General features: G+C 48.2%; 1 protein-coding gene across 1 annotated transcript in view; it reads right to left on the bottom strand.

Moving 5' to 3' along the window:
• Positions 1–6,192, bottom strand: part of PRMT8 (protein arginine methyltransferase 8) — a 96,041-nt gene extending 89,849 nt beyond the window's left edge. The window contains exon 1 of the mRNA XM_047867459.1: positions 6,118–6,192. Coding sequence (XP_047723415.1) covers positions 6,118–6,192 — 75 coding nt within the window. The remainder of the gene's footprint in view (positions 1–6,117) is intronic.
• Positions 6,193–13,053: the final 6,861 nt, after the last annotated feature.

Here is a 13,053-nt window from a genome sequence, read left to right as displayed (position 1 = left end):
AGAGATTGAGCCCCACTTAAGGAAGAACTTCCTTCTGAGATACATAAGTTTGGAGAAATCACCTTCTCTAAAACTTTTCTAAAAAAATTTTTTTAATGTTCATTTCTTTTTTGAGAGACAGAGTGACAGAGCATGAGGAGGGGAGGGACAGAGAGAGACACACACAGAATCTGAAGCAGGCTCCAGGCTCTGAGCTGTCAGCACAGAGCCCAACACGGGGCTTGAACCCATGAACCATGAGATCATGACCTGAGCCAAAGTCGGGTGCTTAACCGACTGAACCACCCAGGCACCCCTAAAACTTCTCAATGAGAGACCCAGCAGCCAACTTTATGTCCTAGGTGAAGTGTGTGCAGCAGCAGAAGCAAGGACAGAGCGACCCTTTGAGAACTTTTTGCTTGTGTTCTCTCCATGCTTTTTCCAAGTCAGTTCACAATGGCACATAACGCCTGCATTTCACACAACACAATCCAGCTTCCAGTTACCTTGGCAGTTCACATGTTGTCATGCTGCCGACTTTTCCCCTGCTGGCACACTAGACTCCAAGGTGTAAGTACTGTTTTTACAGATGTTTGCATGTTCCACACTGGTATGTGATAATCACTTTGCATTTCAGTTAGCAAAGAGGAAATGAAACCCACTCCTGAATTGGAGACAAGAGTGTTGTGTTTCACCCTCGTTGACAGCCAAAAGCCAATTTAGGACTCTCTGAAAAGCCGAATTTCCCTGGGGGGAGGGGAGCACGGGGCAGGGGTGGGGGGTGGGATATGGGTATCTTCTTAATGCTCCTGAGCTTGCTTAAGGATTGAAATTGGTGTTTGCTGAGGGAGGAAAAATCAATGTGGATTATGGTTTATGGATCACTTCAGCTGGAGAAGCAAGCAAGTGGGAGAGCTCATCCAGTTTGCACTTTTTCAGCAAGACTCCTACAAGCTAGCAGGCTAATAGCATAAACACCTATCCAGAGCTCACCACATTCTAAACCCTTTGCGCGAATTAATTCACTTAATTATCACAATTTGATGAGGCCGGAGAGGTTACGCTCAACATAACACATCTACCAAGTTCAGAGCTGGATTTTAAGCCAAGCAGTCTGGTTCCAGAGCTGGCATGGTAAGTTAGCTTTCACACTCTTTGGAAGGAGATGTGAATACAGACCATCCTCAAAGAAGTGGGGCTGGATACTGCTTCCTCTTCTCTTCCTCCTCAATTCCCTGACTTTTGTGCTATGGGACCACACACTTCAGCTGAAAGGAACTTCCCAAGGAGAGGGATCCCTTAGCCACATACACCATGTCAGAAGTCAGCTCTGTGCTCTCTATAACACTAACCCCCTTGTCCCATTGCAGGATTTTTCCCAACCCATAATTATTATCACTCCCTGGGTCAGTAAGTCAATAGAACATTTAAAAAAACAAAACAAAACAGTCTCCAAAATGACTCCTTTGCTAAAACTCTTTTCTCACCCCTAGGGCTCTCCTCTGAGGTGCTAAAACCCCAATCAGGGAGTCATCACCATAAATAATGCATCAGGCTTTCACTAAGAATCAGTAAAGCAAGGAGCAGCTCAGAAAAGTCCATTATCCCCCCATGGTTCGTAATTGGGCATTGTGATTAATCCATTTATCTGCTATTCAGATGAACACCCCATAGTAAGAGTCAGTAATTACAGAATATTGAATAGGTACATGAATAGCCAAAATGTACCCATGCTTTGAGTTACTGCGGCAACTTGATTCCCAGAATCTTTAGTCATTTTGAATTTTAAAGGTCCGCAACATTAGCAGAGAGGTGAGAGATAGGAAGCCCAATTTTCAGAATATCCTGAGTGGCTAAAACCCAGAAAGCTCATGAGCTTGCTTGTACATAATCACATGAATCAGCTCACATTCAACAATTTATCAACATTTATTATCTGCTATGTGTCGGGCACAGTGTTAAGAACAGGGTATACCAAAGAAAAGTTCTGAAGAGACAGACATATAAAAAGCCAATCATCTTGTAATAAGAAAAGTGAGATGTGTGTTAAGAACACAGAAGAAGAATGAGTACTCACTCCCCAAGAGGGTGGAGGATCAATGCAGATCTGGGAAGGCTGCCCAGAGGAAATGACCTTTGAGTTGAATCTTGCAGGTTAAGGAAGATTTTTTTTCCAGAGAAGAAGGGAAAAGAGCATCCCAGGCAGAGGGACAAGTATGCACAAAAGTATTCGGGCAGAAAGTGATCTGTACAGAGAATTGCATAGGACAGGCATTAAAGGACTTTGTGTACTATGCTAGGGGAACTGGACTTTATCTTGTATCCTGTATTCAGTAGGGCAACATGGTAAGATTTTAAAGACATGTGTGAGCATGAGCAGTTTGGTGCTTTTGAAAACCCACTGAGCGATGATAATGAGGCTGGATTGGAGAAGGAGACCAACAGTTGAGAGGCTACTGCCTTAGTGAGGGCAAAAGTGAAGATGACCTGCCTCAGGCACTGGGAGAGAACCGAAAAGGATAGTGGGATGGAACAGTCCGACTAAAGGCTTTGCAGACATTTCAGAAGGCCATATCAGAAAGTTTCTGATGATAGGTGGGGAGCAGAGGTGATGATGCGTTTAGTTGAGGAGGAGAAGCCTATCAAGTAGCTGGACAAAGTGTAAATGATACGGATATCGCTTCATGTATGTTATGTTCCAGGGACTGTCACGGTATTTCCTTATATCCTCTGCCTACCCTCCACCGTAAGGGAAATCGGCTCAAGTTAAAGGGGACTGAGGCACTCAGTGCCACCCAGAACGTACCCTGCCCACTAAGCCTGTGCCCCTAGTGTTCCCACTGCCCTAGCTCTGAACTTCACTTATTGAGGGAGGCTTTGCTTACAACGTAAATAGCTTTATTCTTCACTTTTTCCTTCCTGTCTAACAATTCAAATGTCTTTCCCTGTCTTTACCTTGTGAAAAACACCTTCTCCCATCATCCTTGCCTACCCCCAACATTGTATCTCTCCCTTCCAAAGTATCTCTATCCTCCCCATTCCTTACCCACTCCTATTCACACATGACATCTTTTTAGAAGTAGCAAGTGTGGGGCAAAGGGCAATGAATCAGAAGTGAGGGCAATCTGGAGTGCCTGGATGGCTCAGTTGGTTAAGCATTCGATTTTGGCTCAGGTCATGATCTCCAGATAGTGAGTTCAAGCCCTGTGTTGGGCTTTGTGCTGATAACTCAGAGCCTGGAGCCTGCTTCACTTCCTATGTCTCCCTTTCTCTCTTCCCATTCGCTACTCACACTCTGTCTCTGTCTCTCTGTCTCTCTCTCAAAAATAATAAACATTAAAAATTAAAAAAAAAAAAGAAGTCAGGACAGTCTGTGTTCCAAGACTGTCCTAGCTGACCAGGTGACTTTCAGAAACTGCTTGATCTCTCAGCCACAGTGTCCTCAGTTATAAAATGGGGATATGAAATGAATACTAACCTTTGCTTACCTCACAGGATTATTATAAGAGGAAAAGAGATAAAGTGCTTGCAAACAACACCAACAGAAAGTAGGAAAAGTGCTACAGAATTATCTGGATTGTTGGGCACTACTGACCACCAGACGGTGAGTTGCTTACGGGCAGGGGCCTGGTTGCCTTCATCTTTCAATCTGGAGTACCTAATTATTTCTAGTACAGAGTCAGTGTTTGATAAACACATTGAATTAACGACAAGGACCACTGCCACCACCAACACACACACACACACACACACACACACACACACACACACAGGTGTCCTTGCCTCTCTCTCCCACCATAATGCAGGCAAACCCATAATACCTCCGCTTTTGGAACTACTGCTCTAGTCCTGGTGTGTTCCAAAAACAGCAAGTTCCTGGAGGAAAACCAAGTGATTGTCACGCGCCTGGATGCCTCCACTGGGCACGTTTGACCAAGTCTAAATTCCTCCCCTTCTCAAGGGAAGTTGCTAAGAACTGAACCCCAGAATCCCTCTCCTCCAAGGAGCCCCAGCTGGGTCTTTCCTTACCCCCTCCCACCTTTGTGCCAGGCATGCGACGTGTTTTTTTTTTTTTTCTTTGCAGGAGCTCAGCCGCCGCTACTGCTGTTTTCATTGATGCCTTGAGCAGACCTGGCATGTGCAACTGCTGAGAAGGGGGGGGGGGGAGCGGGGAGCCGCGGGGGAAGCAAGTAAAAATAGCCTGGCGCGCACCGCTCTGCCTGCTCTGGACGCCTTTAACCCTGGCCAAGGTGGGGAGCTCAGCAGCCACTACAGCACACTGCTGAACCTGGCAGGGGTCTGCAGCCAGACCCCGTACAACAGCTGGGGTGCGGGGGCTTAGAGACCCGTGAAAACTTTTTTTTTTTAGAAACCCAGAAGTGGGGGGAGGGAAGAGCAGGAGAAAGCTGTTTCTTGCTTCTAGCACTCCAGCCACCTGGCTGCAGGGACTGCTATGTGCCCACTGGTCCAACACTTTACAGAAGTGCAGCCTTGACTCGGAGCTATTTTTAGCAACCTCTTCCGCGGGTGGGCGATCAGAGGGAGGAGTGTGAGGGGATTGGGAAGGCTAGCTCTCTGCTGTGAGGCTAGGCGCCTTTGCGGGTGGAGAAGAGGAAGTGTCGAGGGGATAAGCATGCTGGCTTTGCCCTAACTCAAGGAGACAGCGTTAGCTGCTGAATGCCCTACTGCTTTCAAGCCCCTGAGCGTGTTTGTTTTTCGAAATCGACAATTGCCAGATGCATGCTGCTTCTAATCTCTCAGAGAATTGGGATTTTAAAAGCGTTGCTGCCTATTGCTATGGGGTAAAGGTTAGCTGCAGTTAAGACCGTACCGAAGATCGGAAGGGTCTCTGCATCGTTTTGCATTCCAGCAAGACAGAGGGACAATCCCCGTGCCACACCTCCATCCCCGCCTCACGCTGCATATGGGTAACCATATGTGAAATGTACGGCAGCCCCACCAGACACCCGGCTATTAATAGAGCCCGGGAGTTTGCTCTCTGTCTTTTTCCTGCCACCGAGTAAGGGATGATCTTCACACACATACCCCACTCCGCCCCCACCTCGGCGCACCGTTTCTCCAGGAAGGTAAGGGGGCTGCCCACGCTGATCCCCTTCGTGACTACAGGTGCCTAGAGCCTACGGACTAGTCCAGTTGTAACGACAGCAGGGTCACTGCGAGGCCAGGGAACACAGCCTCCAGTCTTGGGACGCAAAACCCAGCAGGGCTCTTTGCGTCCCTGGGCCAACTCGAGAGTAGAGAAAGGGCAGCTATTGGGCTGCCGAAGGCGAGGGGGGCAAGAGCGCAATCTGAAGAGCTGGAGTGGCCTCCTCCAAAGCCGCTGCGGGACGAATGGCTGTAGACCCATTTCTCCCCTGCAGCCCGCGGCGCGCAGCCCCCACCCGGCGCGGGCTTGGCTGCGGCAGGAGCGGGCGCTGTCCCTGGTTCTGAAGGTGGCCGCGACCAGAGCTCCCTCCCCGGGTTTAGCGCCCCAAGGAGGCTCAAACATTCCAGGGTTGCAGACTTCTCTCCGACCCAGATCTGAGCGGGAGGGTCTGTTGGTGGTGCCCGAGTCCCACCACCCGCTCGGTGTGGCCCCACCGCGGCCCGGAGCTCTCCGCGGTGCTGCGGGGACCGAGAGCTGGGGGGACTGACTTGAGCCTGAAGGGTAAAGCTCAGGCAGCGTCTGGAGACGGTCAAGGCACCGCAGGGAGCCGACCTGGTCCCAGGATCACCCACCCTAGCTTTGCACAAAGCTGGGACTCTGGACCCCTAATGAAGCCCAGAGGAGAGAGCAGGGGAGCGCTGCTGCCCAGGGTTTGGGACTTGGGGAAAGAGAAGCGAGCAGCGGGTGGCAGGAGAGGGAGATGGGGTGAGAGCGATTCTTTTGCATTTTCAAAAGGGAGGGGACCTGAGACATGCACTGGCTTTTCCCCCAACACACATACACACACACACACACACACACACACACACACACGGCCGGCAGAAGCAAGCGGGATGGAGCCGGGGAAAGTTTGGCACTAGGTGCTGAGCAGCGGCGGCGGTGGCGGCGGCGGCAGCGACAGCGGCGGCGGCGCGGTGGTCCGGGGTGGGCTGCCGGGGTCGCCGAGAGCCCCGGCCCTCTCGCCTCCTTACCTCGGTGTTCTCGGCAGCGTTCTCCGCCATTTTCCTCCTTAGGAGCAGGCAGCGGGAGGAGTGTTTCATGCCCATAAGAGCCAGCAAGGGTTTGATGATACAGAGATAGTAGAGAAAGAGAGAGCTGGTGTAGCTTTAAAAGAGAGAGAGAGAGAGAGAGAGAGAGAGAGAGAGAGAATGGGAGGAAAAAAAAAAAACCAACCCAGCCCCTCTGCTGGAGCGTCAGCCGATACAATCAACTACGGTTGAGTCTTTTCTGCAGTCTCCACTTTGTTTTATTTTCCTCCCTTCTCATCTGCTTCGGATTCCTTCACACAGTTTCAAGTTCTTCTCGCGCACCCGACCCCCTCCCCGCCCCTCTCCACCCGCGCTGCGGGCTAGGCTGGAGGGAGGCAGCCCCGAAGGCTTCGCGGCAGCGGCGGCGTCTCTTCTCCTGGCTGCTCGCAAAGTCCGGCCGGCCGGAGGCAGCCACCAACTCCTCTCAACTTCTGCCGATCGGCTGGGCGAAGCAACACGCTTCCTGCGCGTCTCTCCTAGGGGCTGAGCCGGGTGAGTGGGGGCGGGGTAGGAGGTTCGGTAGAGCGAGCGGCGGCTGGGCGCAGACGGAGGGCCCCCAGCGCCCCCGGGCCTGCCGCCTCCTCCAGGCTCCAGGGGTCTTTTGGCCGCCTCCACCCCCAGGCGCCGTGGACAACTTGCGCGGGGGCAAAGGGCGGCGCGGACGCTGCAAGGCCACGCGGGAGACTCGATGAAAGCAGGCGCCGGAGCTGGGCTCTTGCAGGTTCTTAGACCCGGGTGTATGTCCTCCCACCGAGGACAAGCTCTGGGCAAGATTGGGCCATAGTTACCTCGCCCCCATCCCACCCCACCCCCAACTTCCCAGATCCTCTGTCAATTCTTGGTTCCTTCCTTGGCGAATTATGGTTTCAGGAGCGAAGGGGTGGGTTTCTGGATGAGGGAGGGTCCTTAACTCCTTCAACTCTAAGGCTAAGTGTGCTATCATCTCTCCTTTTCTCCCAATGTCCCTGTCCAGGCACTTGGGGCTCCAAGCTTCTCTCAGGTTGAGAGGTCGGGCCAAAGGTTCAGCCAGAGGTGGCTCGGAAGAGACCATAGGAGAAAGTCAAATGGCTGAGCCCACAGTCCTGTTCCCCTTACCCTAGTCTTCCCCGGCAGCCCCCTGCCCACACATTTCTCTTCTCCCTCCTCACCCCTCCCCCATGGTCACCAGATTTTGAAGTCCCTTTTATGGGAGAGAGGGAGGATGTCACGTACCCATCAGGATTCTCTTGATCCTTTTTTAAGGGAGTTTGGGCGGCAGCAGGGGGTGTGAATTTTTATACAATGCATTCCTGTCTTCACTTTGAGAGCTTCTTTTTCTCTGTCTTACTGGCCATCTGTCAGGCGGGTGGGAAATAGAACAGGGGGGGCACTCTGTCTCTCCCTTTGCAACAGGCCACTCAGGCTAGACTCCTTCAAAGACAGCTGCACTTTCAAGCTTTCAACACACAAGTCAAGGACAGGGACCTAAAAGATGCATGCTCCTTGAACACCCTGGCTCTCTTCACTTCATCCCTGTACTTGCATCGGGAGATCAGTTCCGCATGCGTGCCCTATTTGTTTTATCACCTTTGACAGCCAGGAAATGTGAGCCTGGTTGTCCTCAGCTAACCTCAGGGTCCATTGAAGAAATGGACCAGAATCTAAAAATGCCTCCATCACCTGGTCCTAGGGGAAAGAGAAGATGCATTGCAATAATTGGAGGAGGGAGAGGAGGAGGAGGAGTGGAGAGTAAAAAGAGTGAAAAGATAATGGGCAACAGGCTTGAGTTATTGGGCGTGTGTGCATGTGTGTGCACGTTATATGTGTTTGGGAAAGAGCGAATGTAAATGAAAGAATGAGCCTAACTCCTTAACCTTTTTCTTACTCAGACCACAGACCTTGACTAGTATTGGGGGTGAGGAAGCAGAATCTTTGGCAACACCTACTTGGTCATCCTCCTTCCCTTTCACACATGCAGAAAGCTGTAGGGGGGTGAATGAGATGAATCTAAGGAATGACTTTTACCCTCTTGACCCCCATTTTCTCTAAGCAGCTTTCTCAGAAACAACAGATTTGAGACATCTCATCCTCTACGAAGAGGGTCTCAGTACTATTACAATCAATGAAAATCAGAAAGGAAAGGATCCTCACAGCTCTTTGGTCCAGTTCTCTTGTTTTACAAATAAGTACCCTGAGATCAGAAAAAGGAGGCCATTTGTCCATGATCCTTCAGCCAGCTGAGGGAGCATCTGAGAGAAGCTCCCCAGCCTCCTGACTTTCAGCTTTACACTTTTCTCCCACCCTGTTTCTGCCTGTGCAGTGCATCCATTCTGTGACTAACCAGGGAGGAGGGGAGCGGAGACAAGCTCCCACCGAAATAGGCTGCTGCCTGTGCGTGATTATGTTGCTATGAGAACCTCAGTGGGTGTGTTTCCTCCGTTCTCTGTTGAAATCTTTTGCTTGGCTTGGCTTCTCCCCAAGCACAGACACAGCTCCCCTTAGAATGAGGAGTGAAGAGGCCGATATGGAGAGCTGCATTCTCCTGGCAAGAGTTTTCTATTCCAACCCATCCAATGCAGGCCCAGCCTGAGGCTGTGAGTGAGAACCATAGGCCACCATGGTAGTTCCACAATGGGCTAGAGTGAGTAGTCTTGAAAGTGAATAGTCCAGTCCTCTGTTGAGCCACCTTGGAGCAGAGAGTTGTTCCTGCTGTGTTCCCACCTAATTACAAATTCACAAGCAAAAGAATTGTTACTTTAAGAGACTAAGTTTTGGGATGCCTTGTTACACAGCAAAAGATTACCTGAATACTCATGTCTTAGGGTTGTGAGAATTGATGATGTGTGAAAAGTGCCTAGCACATAGTAGGCATCCCCACTACCCCACCATTCACAGGAATTCAGTCTTTCTCCATCTCTTTTGCATAAGTATGTTAGCACAGCTCTTACAATATTAAAAGAATTCCACAAAGAATTTACTGGATATCTGTTATATGCCTAGCTCATTAATAGGCACTGGGCTTGACAATAGGCAACAAAAGGTATTGGACTGATCATTGAGGAGCTCTCAATTTAGCTACCTTGAATGCTTTGAAAGTGTATAGAACTTTCATAGAAGAGATTTTGAAGGGATTTAATGGGAGGCAAGAAGATACATAGGACGACCAGACATACACTAAGAAGTAGGTTAAATATTCTGGAACAAAATGCCCTTCCAGGTAGAGATGTCTTGAGGACACATTTTACTTTACTTACGTCTTTGGTGCAACAAGATGTATTGAAGAGGACATGTGAAGTGCTTAGGATAGTGTCTGGCTCATGGGAAGACCACAAATGTTGTGTTAATGCTTGCTAGGCCCTGTGCTAGGCTCTGAGTCAAACATTACAGAGCACTTATTACATGCCAGAGACTCATCTAGACTTAATGTGTCCTCATGCAGTTCTTTCAACAACTCTTAATTTTTTTTTTTCAACGTTTATTTATTTTTGGAACAGAGAGAGACAGAGCATGAACGGGGGAGGGGCAGAGAGAGAGGGAGACACAGAATCGGAAACAGGCTCCAGGCTCTGAGCCATCAGCCCAGAGCCTGATGCGGGGCTTGAACTCCCGGACCGCGAGATCGTGACCTGGCTGAAGTCGGACACTTAACCGACTGCGCCACCCAGGCGCCCCTATTTCAACAACTCTTTTGGGAAAGTACTGTTATTATCCCTCAAAAACAGATGAGAACACAAAAACACAGAGAATTGTCCAAGTGTTATGTAAAGTCAGGATTCAAATCTAGTATGATTTATTCCATAGCATGACCTTCAAGAGGTTAACCAGATTCTGTGAACAAGACAGTGGTTCTCAAACTTGGCAGCAAGGTGGAGTCATCTGAGCTTTAAAAATACCAGTGCATTTCTTCGACCCCCAGAGAGTATGATTTAGTGAGGCCTCGGCGTCAGAATTTTTTTAATTCTCTAGCTGATTCTATTGAGCAGTTATGGTCGAGGACAACTGGATAAGGATATGTGGAAAAGATGAAAGTATCCACAGAGAAAGAAGGTCTCTAAGTTATAGAAAGGGCCCCCCAAAACTATAGGAGCCCCCCCACCACAGTATAGAAAGCTCCATCTCTAACACAGAAGTTCTTGAGAGCCACAAAGTTCTTGAGAGTGAAAATGTGCTGATGGTTTAGCCAGCATACAAAGGTTGGAATAAGACTCTTGGGAAGGGTATAATTGGAAAAGTTATCTGCCTTTGTGAGATGCCACAGAGAAGTGAGTTTCCTGCCACTGGAAAGGGTTCAGTCAGACTATTATTTGGCATAGTTATTGCAGTGGAACTGCAAACCCTAGAAGGTTGAGCAAGGCCTCTGAGGTTCCATCCACTCCATTCTGTGATTCCTGAATGGTCTCCTCTCATTTCTGAGTCCTCCGGGAGGTATAGACTGTGTAGTAGCTCAAGTTCAGGAGGTAGTCAACACTGCCTTGGCTGTTTCCCCAAATCCAGTGCCCCTGCAATCAGGATGCAATTTCTCTGTCTGAGAAAGCCTGGACTCTGGCTCATCCAAATGTGGTTGCTGCAATAAAAGATGTATAAGACATGTCCTGTGTCTTCCCCCCTCTTCCTTCTAAGAGAACCTCACATGTGGCCTGGGCTCACATATGGCCAAGGCACGCTGCAGTGAATCCTTGGCTCCTCAAGAATCGGGCCACAGCCATGATCCATCACTACCTCATGGCAGCTAACCCAGCAGTGTTCCTAATGTCTTTTGGGCCAGATGGGAACCCAGCCAAGGCTGCAGCTAGCTACCTGGCTGAGCCTCCAGGCAGCCCCACACCTGGGCAGCTTTCCTGTACAAAAAGGCCCAATTATTTCTTAAACTACATCTCAAAGAAGGACTTGCAAGAGTGTCCCCAGTACCTGCAAAGTCTGGGTTTCTTTTGTTTTTTCTTTTTCTGTTAAAACCAGAATGTTATTTCTTTCTCACTCTGATAATGTCTGAGTAAGTCAGTTCATTGTTGTTTTGTGCTGGATATGAAAACATTTGGTTTGATTATTCTAAAAATATCTGAGGGGCACTTTCTTAGTATTTCTTCATTAATAGCTTAATCCTTGGTGTTTTGTGCCTCTAAAAAACTGAATACCATCATTATCTGCCTTTGTCTCAGGGTAAGAAGGACTTAAAAGACATCTAGATTTTCTCAATGGCCTATGATGGACCCCAAACTTCTTCAGAGAAAGGGAAAGAGGGAGATAGCAGTAGAACCATAAAGGTACTGAAATATTCCTTCTAAAATGCTATCACAACAGAAATTAGTTTTTTCTTCTTGGCAGAACTTGTACACCCCACTCCTTTCTTCCTTTTCAAATCTTTCATAAAGGCTTACCTTTTTCTGGAAAATCTCTCCTAAATCCTCCAAAGCTAACTAGAAATCAATTCAGTTTATCCAGTGCAATAACTCAATACACCTTCACTTTTTAAATTTTTTTAACTTTTATTTATTTTTGAGACAGAACATGAGCAGGGGAGGGGCAGAGAGAGAGAGGGAGACACAGAATCCAAAGCAGACTCCAGGCTCTGAGCTGTCAGCGCAGAGCCCAATGCGGGGCTTGAACCCACAGACCAGAGATCATGACCTGAGCTGAAGTTGGACACCTAACCAACTGAGCCACCAGGCACTCCTGAATACACTTTCACTTCCATTAGCCCTTATATTAAGTATTATGACCCAAACACTGTGCTAGGCATGCTAGACTAGAAGATTAAATGACATATCCCTACCCTGATGACACATCTTCCAGGAAGAGTTGGTTATGGATTCAGGTCCTATCAGGGGTCATATGGATTGGTTCTAATAGGTTAGATATGGCTATAATCAATGGTTTATAGTTACATAGGTCTTGCAATAAAAGAATCTATTGATATGGACAGGGAGACCCTCAAGGCTATAGGGTCTGGACAAGAAGCATAGTAGCCTCCATTCAAGGAAGGCTGGGGACACATTTTCTACCAAGATTCCAAAGTTTCTGTGTGTTTCCGAAACTTTTATGGATAAGAAATGTTCAGCCTTGCCTCCCTGCCAGGCACATTATATATATATACATTGATGTCACTTAGAGCATAACATATTATGACCTGCCCTAGAGCAGGTCTGATCTCTGGTGTCTCAGGTATAGATAGCCCTACCTGAAAATGCACAGTGAGTGGAGATGGTTAAACAAAACTGTGCTTGATTCCGTCGGTTTCATTTCTGGACCATTTAACCACCCTGATCTCTTTCTTCTCTTCCCAGAAGAAAGAGTATGGGCTTTGTGGTCTTACAGACCAGTAGGTTAACCTCTCCATCTGTGTAAAAATGGCTTAATGGTGATCTCTCTCTGGCAGAAAAGTTGTGACAATAAAATGAGACAATGCAGATGAAACACCTAGCATAGTTCTCAGGAAATAGTGTTCTAATGAAAGTCAGTTTCTTTCCCAGCATCTCATCATATAAGACCATGTCTACCTACATGAGATAGTCACATGGTGTGATGTGGAGAGTGTCACGCAAGGGTCAGCAGAACTGTGCCCTAGTCCCAGCTCCATCATTAAGTAGGATGGTGGCCTTGAGAAAGCCACTTTGCCTCTCTAAGCCCATTTCTTCTTCTTTAAAAGAAGGGATTTCCTCCCCCTTTATGTTTTATCATTTTATCCATGGTACAAATTATGATTCTAACCACACCAAAATCACCACAAAGACTGGTCACACACATCTCAAACCAAAATGCAACTCTGATGGCCAAAACAAAGGCTGAAGAGTAGAACAGCCTCTACCTCCCACTTGTAAGAGATCTTGAGTAGAAAGTTAATTTCTGTTAATTCCAAGAATTTACAAAGGATACTTGTAGGTAATGCTCATTACAATGTTCACT

This window comes from Prionailurus viverrinus, chromosome B4 (assembly GCF_022837055.1).
Source record: "Prionailurus viverrinus isolate Anna chromosome B4, UM_Priviv_1.0, whole genome shotgun sequence".
Classification (NCBI taxonomy): domain Eukaryota; kingdom Metazoa; phylum Chordata; class Mammalia; order Carnivora; family Felidae; genus Prionailurus; species Prionailurus viverrinus.
Note: the sequence above shows the minus strand (reverse complement) of the source record. Positions and strands in the feature narration are given on the sequence as shown.